The following is a 20,709-nucleotide window of genomic DNA, read 5'->3' on the forward strand; positions in this document are numbered from 1 at the left end:
TTGACAAAGATCGGTAGCCGCCCGATTCCCATTCCGATTACGGCCTGACTCACCGCGCGCCGTCTTCCTCTAATAACTAGGACTTGAAAAAAAAGAGGAATCTCGTTGTTAGCGATCTGTCGCCAACCCTTTTTCCGGTTTTTCTTAGTGCCTGTTGCCCCGCACCGGTTTTTTTTCTTTCTTTTTATCATTTTTCCCGCCCAGTCAGCGGGGAAGGGAGAGAAGGGGAACAATGAATGAGATCTTCCGATGGGACCAGCGTCAGGGACCATTACATCTGCTTGCTGTTTCAACACAGCTTACATGGTGCGCACAGCACACGGACAAGAAGAAGTAAAAGGTAGTAGAAATAAAGAAATAAAGAAAGCAAAGACCGCTGCCATCTCTGCACCCTTGTGGTAGCCACCCGCCATAGACTTCGCATACTCACACTTTTTTTCTTGAATTTTTTTTTTTCGCCTTTCCTTTTTTCTTGGCTGTTAAGGAGCCAAGAAAATGAGAAACGTGGGAGATGCTCAACCTCGCCTGACCTACCAAAAAAAAAAAAATCGCAAAAAATAAGCGGGAAAAAACGTCAGATTCTAAGTTTCAAACCTCCGGAGATGATTCACCATCACCATCACCGCCGATTTGTTGGATTGCGTGTTTACGATCCATCATTTTCTTGCAAACGTTTAGCTTTCTGTCATTTCTTTATCTTTTTCGTTATTTTTTTTTTCATTAGTTTTTGCAGAGAATAACATCTCCCCTTACTAATAAAGGTGCTAGGTGAATCCAAATTTCCTGGTCTTGCATTTCCTTCTCTTCCAGCAGCGCTGCCCTTCTTCCCCTTCATTATCCAAAATAACCATTCTTCTCCTATCTTGAAATCTAAAAATAACGCCATTACAGAAAGCTTTTTTTACAGGAACTAGGGCGAAAGCGTACAAGAATAAGGAAGGACAGCGTAGTTACAAACTAAACTATCTATACTATTGCCTCCGAAAATTTCTGTTTTTTACACTTCTTCTACTAAACATAACTAGAGTGCAATAGAAACAGGACAAAATCGGGCTCGAACAAATGTCTGATTACTTTAGTTCCAGACCTTTGCAAACGCTCACGCCGATGGCCAATAAGCCCTCTGGCGGTGGTGGCGATGATGCCTCCTCCATCCATTCAAAGAGCTCACAGTACTTGATGGATATCTTACCTGATTCGATGACCTTAAACGAAAGTGTTTCCTCGACAGTGGCCAATAATCAGGCAAAGGAGTTTATTTTGCCTGAAACAGATGAGAGATCTCCCTACTTCATCAATGTCCCCGTACCCAAGGCCCAACCAACTTCTAATTCGGAAACGAAGAAGCCCCTTTCAGGCGACGAAGCTATCGATGGGCAGTTTGTTAAGGAGTATCCCACTGATGTCCTTGTAGACAGGTTTTATAAATGGAAAAAAATTCTGAAAGGTTTGGTAATTTACTTAAGGGAAGTCGCATATGCTCAAGAACAGTTTGCACGGATCAATTATCAATTGAAAGGGTCTGTAAAATTTCCTTTTTTAACTGATATTGATGAAACCACAAATACCATCACAGATCCATTCACAACGGCTCCTAGAGGGCCTAAGAAACCACAGCCAACGCAGAAGAAAGTGGGCCTAACTGATAGTGAACAATTCCAAATGCAAATGCAACAGGAACAGCAGGACAACGCAATGCATGCCCCCACAGATGAAAGTAAGATGAGCTTGGCGCCTCACGAATACAAGCCCGTCCAGACCGCAGAGTCGGACAATACGTCTGCCGCCTCTGGTTTTGTTAAATTTGGTTCAGGCTCTATTCAAGACATCCAGGTTATTTTAAAGAAATACCATCTTTCGCTGGCCAATCAACAGTTTAAAATTTCCAAAGAGATTACGTCCACTGTTATCCCTAAATTAGAGGAACTAAGGAAGGATTTAAGATATAAGATTACAGAGATCAAGGACCTTCACGGTGATTTTAAAACAAACATCGGAGCACATATCCAGCTAACAAGTCAACTATTAAAAAAATACATCGCGGCTGTAAAGTTTATGAACGCGCATGGTATTGGGAATGATAAACCCTCTCCAACAAATAAGAAGCCGCATAAATTGGATCCTAAACATGACCCATATCTTTTGAAACTGCAACTAGACTTGCAACTTAAGCGTCAAGTCGCAGAAGAAACTTATTTGCAGGAAGCGTTCATCAATTTACAGACTTCAGGTTTACAATTAGAAAAAATTATATACACCAAGATCCAACATGCTTTATTACGTTATTCTGCTTTGATTGATTCCGAAGCTCGTCTAATGATCAAAAATATGTGCCAAGAATTACAACATGGTATAATATCAAAGCCCCCTGCATTTGAATGGGATAATTTTGTCAGCCAGCACCCTTTGTGTCTACTCAATTGGAAATCTAATGACCCTATACCTCCTCCAAGAAAAGTTTCCGACGTTGTTTATCCCCACATGAAATCCCCGCTGGCCAAATGTATTAAGGCAGGTTATTTCTTGAAGAAGTCGGAATTGCTGCCCACTTACCACCAAGGGTATTTTGTTCTAACTTCAAACTATATCCATGAATTTCAGAGTAGCGATTTTTATAACCTATCATCTTCTACTCCAAATTCCACTAAATCCTCAGCTTATTCTTCTTCCGCTTCAATTGCGGACACTTATGCCAGCGTTAATAACGGCAAAGCTAACAATCACCATCGCCAGGCTAGCGATGCACACAACAACAATGCTACAACTGGTGGTACAGCTGGTGTAAATGGGATGCGTGGTATTCGTAAAAAGAGTTATTTGGCACCAATTATGAGTATTCCGCTAAATGATTGTACGCTGAAGGATGCATCTTCTACCAAATTCGTGCTTGTAGGGAAACCCACTCTCAATGAAAATGCTGATGTCAGGAAATCCAGCTCTAGCACTTATCTGTCTGGTTCTTCACAAACGTCTCTACCAAAGTATGGCCACGAGACTGCAAAGATATTTTCAAAAGCCCCGTTCCACAAGTTTTTGAAGGGAAGTAAGCCAAAAAACAAGAATGCTAAGCCAAGTGAATTGGACCAATTCTACGCCGCAGCTCAAAAGGAATCGAACAATTACGTGACTTGGACCTTCAAAATAGTATCCCCAGAGCCTTCTGAAGAGGAATTGAAACATTTCAAGCGTTGGGTCCAAGATTTGAAAAATTTAACTAGCTTCAATGATACTAAAGACAGAATCAAATTTATTGAAGACCGTGTGGTGAAATCACACCGATTCAAGGCAGGACATATCTCAAGGAACAGCATGAATATAGGCTCTCATACACCTTGTTTAACGGATAGCACATTCACGTTGCAAGATGGTACTACGACATCCCTCAATTTAAAGGGCAGGGCAGACAAACCCCAGTATATTCATATTCAGAACAATTCACTGGCAGATTTTGATGGAAATGGTTTTAGATCCAAGGTTAATACACCTGCCATTGACGATTATGGCAATTTGATTACGGTGGAAAGAAGACCTGCGCAATCTCCGCACCAATATTCTGACTATATAGTCACTTCAGGTAATACAACTCCCTCCTATTCATCAGGCTCAAGACCCCAGAGCATGTATAATGGGTATAACCCAGCAGTATCAATAACGAGCAATGGAATGATGCTCCAACAGTCGACAGTAAACAGTAACAATAATCCGATAACTAATCTGCGCCACCAAAGGAATATTTCGCAAACAAGCTCTCTACCTGGATTTTCATACACATCACCATCATTGCCGGTGAATTCCCCGGGTAGTTCTAATTCAGAATCCAGCTCAGGCGGTTATTTTGCCATTCCGCTTCATGGGAATAGCAGCAACAATAATTACACGCAAAGGAACTCTGAAGGCTCTAGCCCATGTTACAACGATGACCAAATACGACAACAGCAGCAACCTCAGCAAATGCAATCTTTATCAAGAACTTCAAGTTCAAGTATTAATGTCACAGGGATGAGAAGTACATCTGCAGGCAATCCAGTTACTGCGAACGCTCCCGTTGTGCCTAAGGTGATGGTTAATAACCAAAATGTTAAAACTGTCGCTGCTGATCAGTCTGTTACAGCATCTTCTTCACCTACAATGAACTCCCCCGTCACAACGAACAACCGCGAATCACCATATCAAACTTTGAAGAAAACGAACAGCACAGGCAATGTTCCTTGTTTGACTACGGAAAAAACACATGCGCACCCTGCTTTCTATAAACGAGGCAATAATAGTGCTCAGAATTTGACCACCTCCAGTCCAACAGCTTCTAGAGTGCATCCTATTCGAAAGCACAAAAAAAACGTATCATTCAGTTCTTTGAATAGCCTGATGTTTTCAAAAAAAGGTGCAAATCATGGTGGTAATTTAATGACCAATCAATTTATGAGTGGTGGAATTCAGGAAGATGATGATGATTCAGCTAATAATGATACCATAAAACTAAACCAGTCGATCTATTCTTAATTCACGCCCTGCTTTTCTTCTCTCCCAGGAAGCAGCCTGCATAGTACACCTTTTATTCTCTAATCATCGCTTTATTTTATTTTCATAATGCAGCTCCTATAGAATATAGATTTTTCATGTTTTTATAATTCCAACTATGACTTTCCGTCCAAGACCTGTGAAGTAACAACTGTGCGGCAAATTGTCCTGGTATATAAGAGATGTTTGGTACTATACGAGCAACTGCAAATTATGTGTATTGCAGCATGAGGAGCCTAGAAATGAAAATTACCGTTATAACTACACTAAAAAGATAAACTTTTCCTATAAATCCTAGATTTTTTTACTTACCCTTTTTTCGATATTGAAATAATATTGGTTTTCTCATTGGTTTTCTCAATGTCTGTATAAAATCTTTTGAAACTGCCAGAACAAGTAGAAATTATGACAAAAACTGGATCGGTAATCCATAAATAACAGGAGCTGCGCCGTTCAGGTAACGTAGATGGCATACACCCCTAGATTTAGAGACGGCATGTGAGACGGATAATCCACTATCATTCGAATCGTCGGCGTTACAACAGAATCCCATCTTTTCAAATAGTTCCTCACTAAATTTATCAATATCTTTGTCAGTCACATCCCATAAATTACCTAATACCATAGGACACCCTCCTAGCAAATAAGTATAGATTGTTCCGGTAGGTTCTAACTTGCCGTAATACTTCATTGCCGCTGAAGAACAACCCAGTAAAAAGCTGGGGGCAATTGTGGCGCATTTCTTTATCTCCTTACCTCTCACATATTGTTCACCTCCGCCATGCCCTATATAAACGAACAGATTAGAATTTTGCAGCATTTTCAAAAGAGTTTCCTCTTCCGGCTTCTCATTCATCACCAACTGGGAGGAAGGTTTTGAATCAATTATTTTCTGGAACATACCCTTGAATTTAGACTCAGTCCTGGACAAATCACCATTAGGATTTAATATCATACTAATGTTGTCCTTGATAGTTACGTGAAGGGGTAGTTCGTAATGGAAACGCGATAAAAGTTTATTCAGACAAACATAGGAAGGAACACGAGTGATTGACAAATCTTTCAAAAATGAAAGACACTCCCAAGGGAACAGATGGCATGAACTGCTAACGACCAAAAATGTATGAAATATACTATTAGTTTTCATAGTTGCCCTAAATTTCTTTATTTGCTCTTCTAACTGCACGTGAAGCATGCTGAAATCAATTTCATCGTAAGCATTCTCTTCTCCATGGAAGAGAAGAATATCAAGAACAAAGTATATCAGGTCTTCCATCTTCGAAAGAAAATCGATTTCTTGTGGATTAAGTTTCAAAAACAACTCTATTACCCAATCTTGAACTTTTATAAACATTGTTGGATTTCCATACAGTTTTCTAGAAGGAAGGTTTTGATGTAGGATTTCGTAAAATTTGTCTTTGAATTTTTCAAATAACGAGCTGTCAACGACTTCAGGGCTGAAAAACCCTTGGACACCATTAAACCAACTATTCTCAATGCTATTCAACAATGTTTGCATTCGTTTATCCAGATCATACCTTGTGGTCCACCAAGACTTTCTTTCTTCCCTTGTTTTAATCTTGCTGGTAACTTCCACTGACGTTGTTTCATTACTTTCTTTTATGATGGAAAGCAGCTCCTTTGTAGCCTCCGGAAATGAAAGATGAACTTCGTCGAGGTCTCTTGAATTAGATCGTATTAACGGTAATCTCAAATGTGTCCTTCTCTTACGTCGCGGTTCTAATTTAGATAGAAGTAAATTTCCAGTTACGGAACAGAAGTCAATAGTGATGACGTTAATATCTAGATTACTTTCCATTAGGTCCTGTTGAGCGGCAGATACCTTATCATTCTCTGTAGTGGTGGATATATTATTCGAGGTGATTAGTGATGAAACGCGAAATTTTCTGTAATCTTCGTTATCAATACTGTTCAATTTCTTATCGAATAACAAAGGCATATGTCTTGGCAAGTCGCTTAAAGAAAAATTAGTTATCAAACTACGCTCAGCATTATTGACACTAGTGATGTTTGAAAGAATGGTTAGAGTTAGTGAAGACAGAGAGGCAATTTTTGACAGTTCGTGGTTATCTAATGTGTCTAGTTTTAAACTCTCCAAAAGCTTCTTCATCTTTTTTAATTTATCAATAGCAGCCATTCTATCAAACTTCTGTCTCATGTTCTTACCTCTAGGCGTCATGCTCGATGATCTCGGGGAATCGCAAAGCTTCAAACCTGTACTATGCTTCGAAGGAGTTTTCAGAATATTGTTGGGCATCACGTTAGGAATAACAGGCAAAGAAGAGGGAATCCCAAGGGTAGATTCAAACATACCTTTAAAAAAAGGGTCTTCCTCCAATTGGCTCATAACTTTCCGCCACATATTGTGCGCTCTATTGATGACGTTCTTGTGCATATATTCGGGTAGACAAATACTATCATCAATATCCTTACCCATGTTAAGCCTCCACAAATCTGGCAAAAATGTTTTTCCTAGCTGGTCACCGAAATATAGCACCAATGACTGCTCCAATTTCACAAATTCCTTGTTATCATCCAAAAACATTGTCAAACTTGTAATGTCTGCCTCGGCATCAAGATAATCGAATGCCTTATTAGCTTTTTTCAAAGTTATATTTTGAAGACTGCTTTGCTCTGTGATCATATAGTATCTATGAAGAAAATGGAGACATCTGTACACGATAATCGGTTCCTCTAAGTCAGAGATAATCCTAGATAATTCTTTACAGTAGAATTCACAGTCTCTGGCGGAACCAATACGTATATGTATTTTAATGAGTTGGAAAAAACTAAATGATAAACTCTTTAGTAATGCCAGTCTCGATCCTTGCGATAGTTTGTTCTTCTTTTTAAGTAGCGATAACGATAAATTCTGTGCCTTTCTACAGTCAATTACAGCAGATATAACATCACCAGCTTTGATATTTAGCTTCGCGCTTTCATTAAAAATTTTAATGTTCAAAAGAATAACTTTAATGTAAAGCGACATGGGTAGATTATGGTCATTATTGATATCAAATAATTCAGGCCTTAGAGCAGGCAGTGTTTCCCCAAAATATATTTGAAACGCTGTTAAGTCAGCCTCCCACAAGTGGACATTTATCAAAGAACTTACATACAATAGCGCCTGCTCTATCCTCGCTGTTGGTAAGTTCATCGTCCTTTGTAATTGATTCTTCATCACAAGGGCATCATTAATCATATGCAGGCTCAGGTAAGCTTCTAGCAAATAATTGTCGGCATAGGGCACGATACTGGAGAAGTACTTTTCCTTTGATTTAATACAAAGTGAAAGTTCAATGGATAATTTATCAAAACTATTGAAGTTCAAGTAGCACAGTAACATTTTAACGAAGTTTATTTCAAATGATGATATTCTCTCAGCTTTTTCATCCGACTTTTGTAGCCATTTGCTTATGTACAGCTTAGTTATCTTTGATAGATTTGTTGTTAGGTGTTTACTCATGTCTAGGTTTAATAAATACACTATTCTGATTAATAGTTCGTATTTATTTAGTAAGTGTAACTTATCAAACTTGTTATTCATCTCGGAAGGATCCAAGCCAAAAATACCCTTTAATGAGCAAAATATCATTCTGCTTAATTGTGACCAATTTTCGGAAGGAATGTATTCGATAGATGAACTTCCATATAGTATTGAAAGCATGATTTCAGAACAGTTTGAAAATTCGATGAATTTCGCGGTTTTTAGGCGTGTGAAGCAATGAATGAATGCAGTTTGACAAAAATCAAAAACAAATGATAACGTCTCATTTCGTAGCATGCAATATACATTAAAAAAACAGGAAAAGATTTCAAGTTTTTTCTGAGCGCTCTGGGCACTAGATATGAATTTTTCAAACTTCAGTATAGTTCTATGAGCTGTTTTTGAATCATTACAAATTAAAACATTTTTAATTTCCAAAATGGCAGTCTTCAGCAGGAACGAATGGCTTTTAAATAAAACAGAAGCATTAAAAAAGACACTGATAATGTTTGACAGTCGTTTAGGCTCTTTATAATCGATGCAGACTTCAGATAAAACTGTCAGAAGTTCTGATAATGAGCCAGTCGTCGGTTCGTCGTTGATGGATTTTATATTTGAGTTGATATAAATGACAGTACAGTCAAATTGTCTTAAAATATCCTTATTTTTAAGTAATCCTTCCAGACGAATAGTAGACCAAAGACATACTAGACATCTTAAGGTGGCAGATATATGTTTCTTTTTATTTTGTAAAGAATTTGTTGCGCTTTCGAGTATTACCTTCAAATCATCGACAGAAATACAGGACCAAAGAAGACGATTCCCACTCGCGTTACAGAACTCACTAAATTCTTTTTTAGCTTTTATTGCGCTTTGCACTCCGGTAGTTTCTTCGTAACTTAAAACGTCTAGAAGCATTATTTTATCCAGTGCATCGTACAGCTTGGAATAGGATAAGTAAAATGAATTTAAGTATATTTTATTAGGTCCCATGTTCAAATAGTTTTTATGCAGGAGGTTTTTGCTAAAACACTCGATGCTAATGTTGCTGATGAAATTTTTGAAAGGTAATTTGTACTGTTTGATATATTGTAAAAACTTCAGCCCAAATAAAATTTTGCAACTTGTCGTGACAGAAAAAAAGCTTAGCACTATTTTCGTGAGAGCATGTGCTTTGAGGGTGGGATCTTTCAGAAGGTACCTTTCATCATGGGAAAATAGCTCCAATATATGTGGTAAGTATTCATCTACGAGCTTTCTCTTCAGTATAAGCTGCATCGTCAATATTTTCAGATTTGAAAGATAGTAATCATTCCACGTACTAAAATCTGCAAGAAGAATATTCTTTAAACTATGAGCTTGAAATAAATTTGTTTCATTGAAAAGAAAAATAATTTCAGATGAGGCCAATCCCAATGCGTTATTATTTATAAGTTTGACTATTACCATCAAATGTTGTTTGACAGTGGAGTTTATATGGCCCCACATGTGACGACTCTTTAATAGGCTATATATTGAACTTAATGAATGATCAACGGTGGTAATATCCTCGGTGGCCAACTCTATGTTACTGCTTGCAGTTTTTAAGAAGTCACGAATTATATTATTATGCATTGTGAGCATGCCAATAGAATTAGTTGAACTACTCCCAGATGATACTGAGGTTAGTGGTCTTGCTTGGTTACCATGATGTACTTTCATAAGCGTCTCGTTTAATGAATAAGATTTCTTAGCCATCGGAGTATTCGGGCTAATCTCATTCAGCGGTTCCTCCTGTTTTACCATCATTCCTCAGTTTATAAGTACTTCGTGCCTAGATTTGATAATACTAGGTTAGGCCAACTTTTTACTATGGTCGCAGTTAGAAGGAAAAGAAAAAAAATGCTATAGCCAGGTGCCCTAGTAAAACGTGTCGCAAGTGAGGTAATTCGGATGTTGCTGATGATAGAGTATATGATTTCCTCCAAAAGGTATAAACTAATTATGATGGGCTTTTTGCTTCAAATGCGCAATGTTATGTGGATGGGCTTTGTATCCATTACTTGTTCTTGTTTGTTTACCTCTTTTCAGTAAGAACCCGTGAAGTTTGAAAAGAAAGGAAACAAAAACAAACACTAAAAAACAGAGACAATAAGTATTTGTGGACAAATTGCAGCTAAAGAAAGGGATTTTAGGCTACTTTGCATGCATATATATTTCCTCGTGGAATGGTTCTAGAAACGCTGAAACAGGGGGCTCACAGCGGTCAAATACATGAAGCTTTAACACAATTAGATACCTGTCCTCAAGAGCCAGTGGATCTAGATACTTCGATGATACTCATTAAGTTCGTAATTCCAGTGTATCCATCGTTACCAGAAAGATCGAAGGTACTATTGAGACGGATAGCTTCTAAGTCGTTTACGTTCTTATCTCAACTTGTCACCTTCGCTAAGACAATAAGTGGTCGCGATGGACTGCAAGAGATATGCATATATCAAGAGATTTTAGAAGACATCATCAGTATCGAACCGGGATGTTTGAATTTTTATTTAGAAGCAAGCACTACTAGCAAAGTAGACCGTGATAGCATTAAGACCTTTTTTTTTGGGAGCAAAATATTTAATTTGTTGGCTAACCGAATTGATATGGCAAAATATTTAGAATACCTTCGCCTTCAATGGAAGTTTCTCCTTGAGAACAATAAAACGGACCTACCTGGGTTTCTTGGCGAATGGCTAGTATCGGTATTTCTACTTAACCCTACACTAGCAACAGATACGCTATTAGGTGAATTGTTCTTATTGGATGAATTGTATTTCTCTTCGTTTCAGAAAATAGTGTCAGCTAGTAGTCCGCTAGATCAAAAGAGGCTTGTTACTAAGTTTCTATTGCCATACATTCAAATTAGCCTGACTTCAGAAAATCTAAATGACGCTAGGAAGATTTTACGGCGGTTTGATCTCGATAAAATCATAAGTCTGTCCGTATTGTTTGAAATACAGTCCCTGCCATTAAAGGAAGTCATAGTACGTTTAATGAGCAACCACTCTTCTATAAAGCTTGCCAGTGCTTTGGTAGGTAAATTTGCTGATTTCGCAGATGATGATGTGGACATAAAAACATGTGAATTACTTGTACTCTTTACAGTACACAATCTCAGTCAGTCTCAAAAGGAGCAAATATCTCACGATGACCGATTTTTGAATGGCGTGACCAAACATTTAGGTAGTAATGAACGCGAGGCAAGGGAGCGGGCGATGTTTATTGCCAAGCTTTTATCAAATGGTGATCTGAAGTACGAAAGTGACTTTGAAATTAATATACCGAATGTAAAATTCGAAAGCAACAGTGATAACGACACCATTAATTTCCAATCTTTGAGAAATTCATCTATATGCAATACTCAATTAGATGCGGATAAGAATAAGATTACAGAGGTCTCAGACCATGTTCAAAGCCTCACATTGGACTGCAGTGATAGTGACGATGAAGATGATAACGATGAGCAGGAGCTTGTTGAGCGAATTGTATTTTTAAAAGATTTAATGAGAGAATACGAACAAACTGGAGAATCCCGAAAGGCTCAACTCATACCACTTTTGAAACAAACAGTGAAACTGGTACGGCAAAAAGCGGATTTCCCATTAGAGGTTGGTTATTATGCGCAAGGTATTTTGTCAAGCATAGCGTGCCTGAATAATGAGCTTGATGAATCGCTTTTCGAGCAGTGGAGAATCAACGCTCTGGTAAGCATACTGGTCGTTCTTCCAGAAAAAGTAAGTAGTGCTATAAATGTTCTATTCAATTCAGAACTGTCATTGCAGCAAAGGATGTCACTATTATCTGCTTTGGGTCTTTCCGCAAGGGAGTTGAGAGGGTTTGATGATCCTATTATTGTCAAACCTAAGTTTGATTTCCCCACAAATCGTTTACCGTGGGATAATCAAAGTCACTATATTGGGAAGCTTGTTGAAGTTCAAGAGCCTACTAGTATGATAAAGGAGACGAAAACAGTATGGAAGTCCAAAAAACTAGGCAAGGATCAAGAAAAAGGAACGCAAAACCGCTTTAGGAAACATTCTAGTCTATTTTTCTACCCGCTAGCACACGGATGGCTCAATGGAATTGACGTAGGTACATACAATCAGCTTTTTAAGTCGCATTATCTAACAACATTGCGTATCATATACTCTTGCGCCAACCCGGTCCACGATTTTGAATACATGACGGAATTGATGGATCATATAATTAGTTCGGCCATAGAAGAAGGAATCCCTCTCCGCCAGAGCCAGTAGCATAGTTATGTATACCAATCTTATGGTAGATATTTGGATAAATTTAGTACATTTTTTCTGTGCGTTATTACTATTTAATGTGTAGCATGTTATTTTAGATGGTCGGCCGACTCTGCAACTGGGAAAAAGAGCTTCAATAAGAAAGGCCCAAACAAATCTGTTTGGAAAGGCCTCGCAGCATTTAAGAAAATCGTGCATTATTAAGGCACTGGCCCACCAATTAAAGCATTGAAAACACCTCAAAGTTGAAACCATAATAAGTTAAAGGATAGGATATGTCATTTTTTGATTCCTTACGCCAAAAGGCACCCTTCTTGGACAAGTTAGCAGACAGTTTCACTCCGACATTGACCAGAGATGAGAAATTCAGATTGAAGTATAAACTTCCAGCCAGTGAAAACATTTTGGAAGATACAAATGCAGAAGTTTCATTTGCAACTTCCATCAAAGATGGAAAAGGGCATTTTAATAGGGTGAACAGTAAAGGGAGAAAAACTGCTTATGTATATTCTGGGCGATTGTTTTTAACACCTCACTTTCTGGTATTTCGGGACGCATTCGATCATTCCTCGTGCATACTAATAATGAATATCTCCACTATTAAACGTGTAGAAAGATCGCCATCCGAATCGTATGAGTTTGCTCTTTTAGTGACTTTATACACAGGAGCGAAGGTTCTAATTCAATTTATCGGTATACGTTATAGGTCGGAGCAATTCTGTGACAAATTGAAACTAAATCTGAGGGAAAATATCCCTAATGCCAAAAACTTACCTGCTTTTCTAGAAACTTCATATTCGGAATTTTTAATAGCTAAAAATATTCTAGGTAAAAAGGATATAACTGTACCCAGGGCAGGTCTTGGTCAGCATTTTAAATATCCGGGAAATCCTACTATGGCCAAGGAAAAAGCTAAGTTGAGATTGTGGTTTGATTACTTTAGAGAGAATGGAAGGAATTTGGCTGTCGTACAAACTCCTATGTTCCGAAAGCTAGTTCGAATTGGTGTTCCAAATCGAATGAGAGGTGAAATTTGGGAACTATGTTCGGGTGCAATGTATATACGTTACGCATATTCCGGGGAATATGAAAGGATACTAAACGATAATGCTGCTAAAACATCACAAGCTATCGATGAAATCGAGAAGGATTTAAAGAGGTCACTGCCCGAATATTCAGCGTATCAAACTGAAGAAGGTATTCAAAGGTTGAGAAATGTTTTAACAGCCTATTCCTGGAAGAATCCTGATGTCGGATATTGTCAGGCCATGAATATAGTTGTCGCAGGATTTTTAATCTTCATGTCTGAAGAACAGGCTTTTTGGTGCTTATGTAACCTATGTGACATCTACGTTCCAGGTTATTACTCGAAGACAATGTACGGTACATTGTTAGACCAAAGAGTGTTTGAGTCCTTTGTAGAGGACCGAATGCCAGTTCTCTGGGAATACATTTTACAGCATGATATTCAACTATCTGTGGTGTCCTTGCCATGGTTTTTGTCCTTGTTTTTCACTTCAATGCCTTTAGAATACGCTGTTAGAATAATGGATATCTTTTTCATGAACGGATCCATTACATTATTTCAAGTGGCATTGGCAGTTCTGAAAATAAATGCGGATGATATCTTACAAGCGGATGATGATGGAATGTTTATTGCCATCATTAAGCACTATTTCCAAACTCTGGGACAAAGTGCCCACCCAGATTCAAGTGACATAAAATATAGGCAAATCACGAAATTTCAAGAACTGTTAGTTACGGCATTCAAAGAGTTTAGTGTCATCACTGAAGAAATGGTAATGCATGCGAGACACAAATATGAGAAGGGTATCTTTCAAAATATTGAGACTTTCATGAAAAGAACGCAGTTGCGCCATATGCCAAAAACTTTTAACCTGTCCAGTGATAACTTGTCCAACATCTATGACATGTTTTACCAAAGTATAGAAACCTACAAAATTAGCATGGGAACCGGATCATCTAATATGGGCTTTGAAATATTCATTCAGTTTTTGAGTAAGTTTTGTGATTCGTGCAGACCGTGTGAAAAAGACAGAGACCCAGCTTTCCGTAAACAAAAAAGGGATTTTTTACAAAGGTTATTTGACAACTGGGATTCTGCCCATATTGGTGAGTTGACGTTGAACGATGTGGTAACCGGCTTGGATAAACTGTTAACCGTTGATCTTTTACAAGCTATAAACTATTTCTTCTCTTTATATGATACAGATGACGATGGTGAATTACATAGAGAGGAAGTGCTACAACTATCAGAAGGGCTATTACTGCTAACGGAACCTTGGAAGAGTGGTAGATACGTGGATCTGTTAACTAAAAAGCGGATTGAAGACGATATTGCTGAGAGCATCATTAAGGAAAGCGGTGAAGAGATAGTTACGATGAACCAAATCGAGTTACCAACAGGAGTTACCATTGATGAGGAAAAATATAAAGCCGAGCAAGCAGAAAGATATCTAAAAGCTGCAAGTAACTTTCTACAAAGATCCTTTGAATATGCTAAGGCAGTTGATCTCGCGGAAGAGGTAAACCTGATTGACCTGTCTGATGATGAAAGCGAAGAAAAGAGAACATTAAAACAAAAACAGCTGGAAAGCATAAAGGCGAATGCAGCCTTAGATCCTACCCATCCAAAAGTAATAGACCTGCCAACATTTAGGATGATCATCCTCGCGGACGAAACTTACGAGCTTTTCTTTTCTAATACCTTACGATCATCTGTTCACGTCGACGAACATATCAACATTGATAACAAAAACAAAGTTCTTAGAAGTATGTTTGACGGTATATTGGCAGACGGAAAAAGGGTTGCTGAGCAAGTCCGTCGTCGTGTTGATTCGGTGGCAACTAGAAACAGCATCACTTCCGCAGAAAGCACACCAACAGCCGCAGCAAGTTCGATAACTACCAAAGAAGAAAAGTACGATGATCTGGATGATTTTACGTCAGAGCACCAGCCCGAGAATGAAGAACTATTACAAAGTTCTTGGTTTGAGATCGACGATGCTAACGAAACTAGCACCAAAGCCATACAAGAAAGGTCTTTTGAGCCTTTATCGGCTAACTCATCAGAAGAGAAGTCCAACCTTATTGAATTTGAAGCATGAAATCGTGCGTATCAATCCTATACCACCCCTCAAAACATCTGTACCTGTTTATATAAATATCTAAAACAATATTTGCCAGGATTGGGGAACATCTTCATATAACTCTCATGAATGCGGATTCTCGGAGCGAAAAAGCCTGAGCTCTAGTCTGGCCTGTATAATAAGCGGTGAAATAAAAAAGGTGGCAACCACAACCGGAAAGGGTACGGCTTCTGCAACTGACATATACAGACGACAGAAGATAGTATTTTACCCACGTGTGAACATGCCAGGTGCGAGCTCTGTTATGCTAGGTCTTCGACCCACGACAAGAATAGTTTTCCGCAGCAATATTTCGCTTTTACCTTCGAGGACTTTTGTATCATATAGCGGGAGGTCCCAGAGTGTTTCGATACTGAAAAATGCTCCAAACTTAGTAAACAATGTCATAGCTCTTCAGCAAATTATACCGAAAAGATTTTTTTCTCAAACGTCGATTGTGAAATCAAGATGGAGGCCTATTTTCAGTGAAGAGACTACTAATCGATATGCGCGTTTGAACAGGTTTCAGCAGTACCAGCAACAGAGAAGTGGCGGCAATTCGCTGGGCTCCATGACTATTTTGGGGCTTTCGCTAATGGCAGGAATTTATTTCGGCTCTCCTTATTTGTTCGAGCACGTCCCACCTTTTACGTACTTCAAGACGCATCCAAAGAATCTTGTATACGCATTATTAGGGATCAACGTTGCTGTATTTGGTTTATGGCAATTACCTAAATGCTGGAGGTTTCTACAGAAGTACATGTTACTGCAGAAAGATTATGTAACTAGCAAAATATCCATTATCGGAAGTGCATTTTCACATCAAGAATTTTGGCACTTAGGTATGAACATGTTAGCACTGTGGTCCTTTGGCACTTCACTCTCAACGATGTTGGGGGCATCCAATTTTTTCTCCTTGTATATGAATAGCGCCATTGCAGGGTCTTTGTTTTCGTTATGGTATCCAAAGCTGGCACGCTTAGCCATTGTTGGGCCTAGCTTGGGGGCCAGTGGAGCGCTATTTGGGGTTTTAGGATGCTTTTCGTATCTATTCCCGCATGCTAAAATATTGCTGTTTGTTTTTCCAGTCCCAGGCGGGGCCTGGGTAGCATTCTTGGCTTCAGTGGCATGGAATGCAGCTGGTTGTGCTTTAAGATGGGGGTCATTTGATTATGCTGCACATTTAGGTGGCTCTATGATGGGGGTCTTGTACGGATGGTATATTAGTAAAGCTGTAGAAAAACAGAGGCAGCGTCGCCTCCAGACTGCTGGTAGGTGGTTTTAATTACTTAACAAAGACACATCTTCATTTGACATATTGTAAATAATGCTATGATTTCTATGTACTTAATCTTATTTATGCATTCAAAAAGAATATTTCAGCCTTGCCGTAGTGTTATATGTACAAAAAACACTTTGGTAAAAAGAATATATAGAACAAAGTGTATGTGCCGCCTCTTAGAAGTCTTACTTCCTGTTTTTAAGTAATCCCTCTTTGACAACAAAATATCCATTTTTGGATTCCACGGCAAGTCCAGTTGGTTTCCAAGATCCGCTGACTTCACCTAGCTCTGCATCCTGCTTTTGATATTTGATGCCTTCAAGTAGCTTTGCGTAGCTCAATTGCCTCGTTTCTCTTTGCATCAATCGAGCATCATATTCCTTAGTATGCTTTTCACCTTCGACAGGTATATTATGCAGTTTGTTGATGAATGATAACTGTTTGGCAAGTCGCAATTGAATTTCTTCGATCTTTGCTCCTTCTAAGGGAAGACCTGATAATCGCAACAATTTCTTCACAACATCTACAGATGGTAGCTCAAGTTTTCCCTCTCTAACATTTGTGCCTAAATATTCATGGACCGACCATACAGGTTTTGATATATAATTCTTTATTTGATCCATATTCTCAAATTTTTTACCGATCTTTGCACCTCCCGTAGATGCTAATCGGTGACTTCCGAGGCGGCTAAACCGGCCCACTGCATGTATTCTGCATAAACACCATTTTCTGTACATCGTTCTGGACTATGGCCAAGTCCAAGTAATCTTACCTAAATGCTCAAATGCTAATTACCATTACCTCCCTGATGTTATATCCATAAAAATATTAAAGTTCGTCCGCGGTGACTATTATTGCTTGAAAAAAATCAAAGAAAATTTTTTGCGATGAGATGAGATGAGAAAAATGAAAAATTTTGGATGGTTAATTAGCGATGAATAGTAAATCGCACTCGTGAAATAAATTTAGTTCTACAATAAATAGTACAATACAGTATCGACGATATCCTACTTATACAATGAGAATTAAGAAGAAGAACACCAGAGGTAACGCAAGGAACTTCATTACCAGATCTCAAGCTGTGAGAAAATTGCAAGTTTCTCTTGCTGATTTCAGAAGATTATGTATATTCAAAGGTATCTATCCTAGAGAGCCAAGAAATAAGAAGAAGGCAAACAAGGGCTCTACTGCACCAACCACTTTTTACTATGCTAAAGATATTCAATATTTAATGCATGAGCCTGTCTTGGCTAAGTTTAGAGAACACAAGACTTTTGCTAGGAAACTAACAAGGGCTTTGGGTAGAGGTGAGGTCTCTTCTGCTAAAAGGTTGGAGGAAAACAGGGATACTTATACTTTAGATCATATCATCAAGGAGCGTTACCCAAGTTTCCCAGATGCTCTAAGGGATATTGATGATGCTTTGAATATGTTATTTCTTTTCTCTAATTTGCCCTCTACCAACCAAGTCTCATCGAAAATTATCAATGATGCTCAGAAAATCTGTAACCAATGGTTAGCCTATGTTGCCAAGGAACGTTTAGTTCGTAAAGTTTTCGTATCCATCAAAGGTGTCTACTATCAAGCCAATATAAAAGGTGAAGAAGTTAGATGGTTAGTTCCATTCAAGTTTCCAGAAAATATCCCAAGTGATGTTGATTTTAGAATCATGTTGACCTTCTTAGAATTTTATTCGACTCTATTGCATTTCGTTCTATATAAATTATACACCGATAGTGGGTTGATTTATCCGCCAAAATTGGATCTGAAGAAGGATAAAATCATAAGCGGTTTGTCGTCATATATCTTGGAATCCAGACAAGAAGACAGTCTACTAAAACATGACCCAACTGAGATGGAGGAAGACGTACAGGTTGAAAGTTTGGACGCATCGACATTGAAGTCAGCCTTGAATGCCGATGAGGCAAACACTGATGAGACAAAAAAGGATGAAGAAGAGGAAAAGGAACAAGGGCTGGACCAAGAAAAAGAACTAAATGAGGAAACGGAACTAGATACTTTTGAGGATAACAATAAGAACAAGGGTGATATCTTGATACAACCAAGTAAGTATGATTCGCCAGTAGCTTCTTTGTTTTCTGATTTTGCTTTTTATGTCAGTAGAGAAGTTCCGATCGATATTCTTGAGTTTTTGATCCTATCTTGTGGTGGTAATGTCATCAGTGAAGCCACCTTGGACCAAATTGAGAATAAGAAAGATATTGACATATCTAAGGTTACTCATCAAATTGTTGACAGACCAGTATTAAAAAACAAGGTTGCCGGTAGAACATATATTCAGCCACAATGGGTATTTGACTGTATTAATAAAGGCGAATTGGTACCTGCCAACAAGTATCTTCCAGGTGAAGCTCTTCCACCTCATTTAAGCCCATGGGGTGACGCTATTGGTTACGATCCAACTGCTCCGGTGGAAGATGGTGAAGAAGAAGAAAGTGAAAGTGAAAGCGAAGGTCAAGTTGAAGAGGAAGATCAAGAAGTTGTTGCTGGAGAAGATGATGAAGATGACGATGATGAAGAACTAAAAGCTCAAAAAGAGCTGGAATTGGAAGCACAAGGTATCAAATATTCCGAGACTTCTGAAGCCGATAAGGATGTTACTAAATCAAAGAACAAAAAGAGAAAAGTCGACGAAGAGGAAGAAGAAAAGAAATTGAAAATGATAATGATGAGTAACAAACAAAAGAAACTCTACAAAAAGATGAAGTATTCTAACGCTAAAAAGGAGGAACAAGCTGAGAACTTAAAAAAGAAAAAAAAGCAAATTGCCAAACAAAAAGCTAAGTTGAGTAAGCTAAATTCCAAGAAATAGGTCTCTCTTCTCTTTTAGTAGCCTCTCGGGTTTTGTCTTTTAATTTAACATCCTTTTTACTTTATAATCTTCGGTATAACAACGTGAGATATATAACTACATATTTGTATTTGTAGAGATAAGAATAACCTGTACATTAAAAAACGGTTACTGTTTCTCCTGTATATTTATATTGAATGAATTTTGTAAAAAAAATGCTCAGGTGGCATGGTCATATTAGAATATTTCTATGTGCTACCCTCGAGTCCATTGATTGTCTATCTGGTACACTTAATTCTATGTAACCCTGTAGTTCCTTTTTCAAGTTCATTAGAACAGTCTCTGTATAATTTATACGATCGATATCGGTACCTCTACTAACATTGATATATGCCTTTATAAGGAATCCTCCACTTGTTATTTGCAAATTCTCCGCTTCTTCTATTTGCCAGATTTTTTGTAACTCCAGTATCAAACCATGCTTCATAAAAAATTTCACACCAATTGTAAGATATTGAAACTCGAATACATAACCCAGTCCGTTCATAAGCGAGGATATTGAAGAGTTTTTGCCAGCCGAAGATAATACGATAGTCTCAGCTATTGTTTGCATCGAGACACTTCTGTTGTTTCCTGCAGCAGGAATATCAGAAATTTGCAATGACCAAGCAGAACATGATTCGTTCGAAGGGGTGGAACTTGCATTCATGTCAACATTTATGATGTCATTGTTGCTTCCACTTTCATCTACAGCGTTTCCTGCACGTTCATTATTATTTACAGCTCCGTTGGTACTGTTGACGTTGGTGGCTTGCGGGACTCTGTTGTGCAGAATATTTTGTGTCATAGCATAGTTCAGCGGAATTTTATCATTTGCAAAGGATTTCAAGAGTTTAAAGTTCAATGGCTTATCTATCATTGCTTCGTCAATCAGATAGGAAAATGGTACCTCCTTGGAAAGTTTTATTCTATTTGGCTCAACCAATTGGTTTCTGGCGTTCACGTTCTCGACGTCGTAAGACGGGTTTGGTTTCCAGATGGTACATAAATTGTTGTATAATAGCGGAGGATTACCTGATATTGTGGTCAACGTTGATATTAATAAATCGTAACCATCATCACCAATGGATCCAAACAGACTTAGTTGCTGAACCATGTTTTTT

At 38.3% G+C, this 20,709-nt stretch overlaps 8 protein-coding genes across 8 annotated transcripts; 5 read left to right on the forward strand and 3 right to left on the reverse strand.

Annotated features, from left to right (window-relative positions):
* Positions 1-1,062: 1,062 nt before the first annotated feature.
* On the forward strand, positions 1,063-4,500 carry ASK10 (Ask10p; the record flags this gene model as incomplete). The annotated part of the gene is made up of 1 exon (XM_033910549.1): positions 1,063-4,500. The coding sequence occupies one exon, from the start codon at positions 1,063-1,065 to the stop codon at positions 4,498-4,500; it is 3,438 nt and encodes a 1,145-aa protein (XP_033766440.1).
* A 421-nt stretch (positions 4,501-4,921) lies between these two features.
* Positions 4,922-9,814, reverse strand: ESP1 (separase; the record flags this gene model as incomplete). Its single annotated transcript, XM_033910550.1, has 1 exon — positions 4,922-9,814. The coding sequence occupies one exon, from the start codon at positions 9,812-9,814 to the stop codon at positions 4,922-4,924; it is 4,893 nt and encodes a 1,630-aa protein (XP_033766441.1).
* Positions 9,815-10,233: 419 nt separating this feature from the next.
* TEL2 (Tel2p) lies at positions 10,234-12,303 on the forward strand (the record flags this gene model as incomplete). The annotated part of the gene is made up of 1 exon (XM_033910551.1): positions 10,234-12,303. One exon carries the CDS (start codon positions 10,234-10,236, stop codon positions 12,301-12,303), a length of 2,070 nt encoding a protein of 689 aa, XP_033766442.1.
* A 275-nt stretch (positions 12,304-12,578) lies between these two features.
* Positions 12,579-15,431, forward strand: MDR1 (GTPase-activating protein MDR1; the record flags this gene model as incomplete). Its single annotated transcript, XM_033910552.1, has 1 exon — positions 12,579-15,431. The coding sequence occupies one exon, from the start codon at positions 12,579-12,581 to the stop codon at positions 15,429-15,431; it is 2,853 nt and encodes a 950-aa protein (XP_033766443.1).
* Positions 15,432-15,696: 265 nt separating this feature from the next.
* Positions 15,697-16,737, forward strand: PCP1 (rhomboid protease PCP1; the record flags this gene model as incomplete). Its single annotated transcript, XM_033910553.1, has 1 exon — positions 15,697-16,737. One exon carries the CDS (start codon positions 15,697-15,699, stop codon positions 16,735-16,737), a length of 1,041 nt encoding a protein of 346 aa, XP_033766444.1.
* Positions 16,738-16,919: 182 nt separating this feature from the next.
* On the reverse strand, positions 16,920-17,471 carry GTF1 (glutamyl-tRNA(Gln) amidotransferase subunit F; the record flags this gene model as incomplete). Its single annotated transcript, XM_033910554.1, has 1 exon — positions 16,920-17,471. The coding sequence occupies one exon, from the start codon at positions 17,469-17,471 to the stop codon at positions 16,920-16,922; it is 552 nt and encodes a 183-aa protein (XP_033766445.1).
* Positions 17,472-17,752: 281 nt separating this feature from the next.
* NOP7 (mRNA-binding ribosome synthesis protein NOP7) lies at positions 17,753-19,567 on the forward strand (the record flags this gene model as incomplete). Its single annotated transcript, XM_033910555.1, has 1 exon — positions 17,753-19,567. The coding sequence occupies one exon, from the start codon at positions 17,753-17,755 to the stop codon at positions 19,565-19,567; it is 1,815 nt and encodes a 604-aa protein (XP_033766446.1).
* A 211-nt stretch (positions 19,568-19,778) lies between these two features.
* SRB5 (Srb5p) lies at positions 19,779-20,702 on the reverse strand (the record flags this gene model as incomplete). The annotated part of the gene is made up of 1 exon (XM_033910556.1): positions 19,779-20,702. The coding sequence occupies one exon, from the start codon at positions 20,700-20,702 to the stop codon at positions 19,779-19,781; it is 924 nt and encodes a 307-aa protein (XP_033766447.1).
* Positions 20,703-20,709: the final 7 nt, after the last annotated feature.

This window comes from Saccharomyces paradoxus, chromosome VII (genome assembly GCF_002079055.1).
Source record: "Saccharomyces paradoxus chromosome VII, complete sequence".
NCBI classification, from domain to species: domain Eukaryota; kingdom Fungi; phylum Ascomycota; class Saccharomycetes; order Saccharomycetales; family Saccharomycetaceae; genus Saccharomyces; species Saccharomyces paradoxus.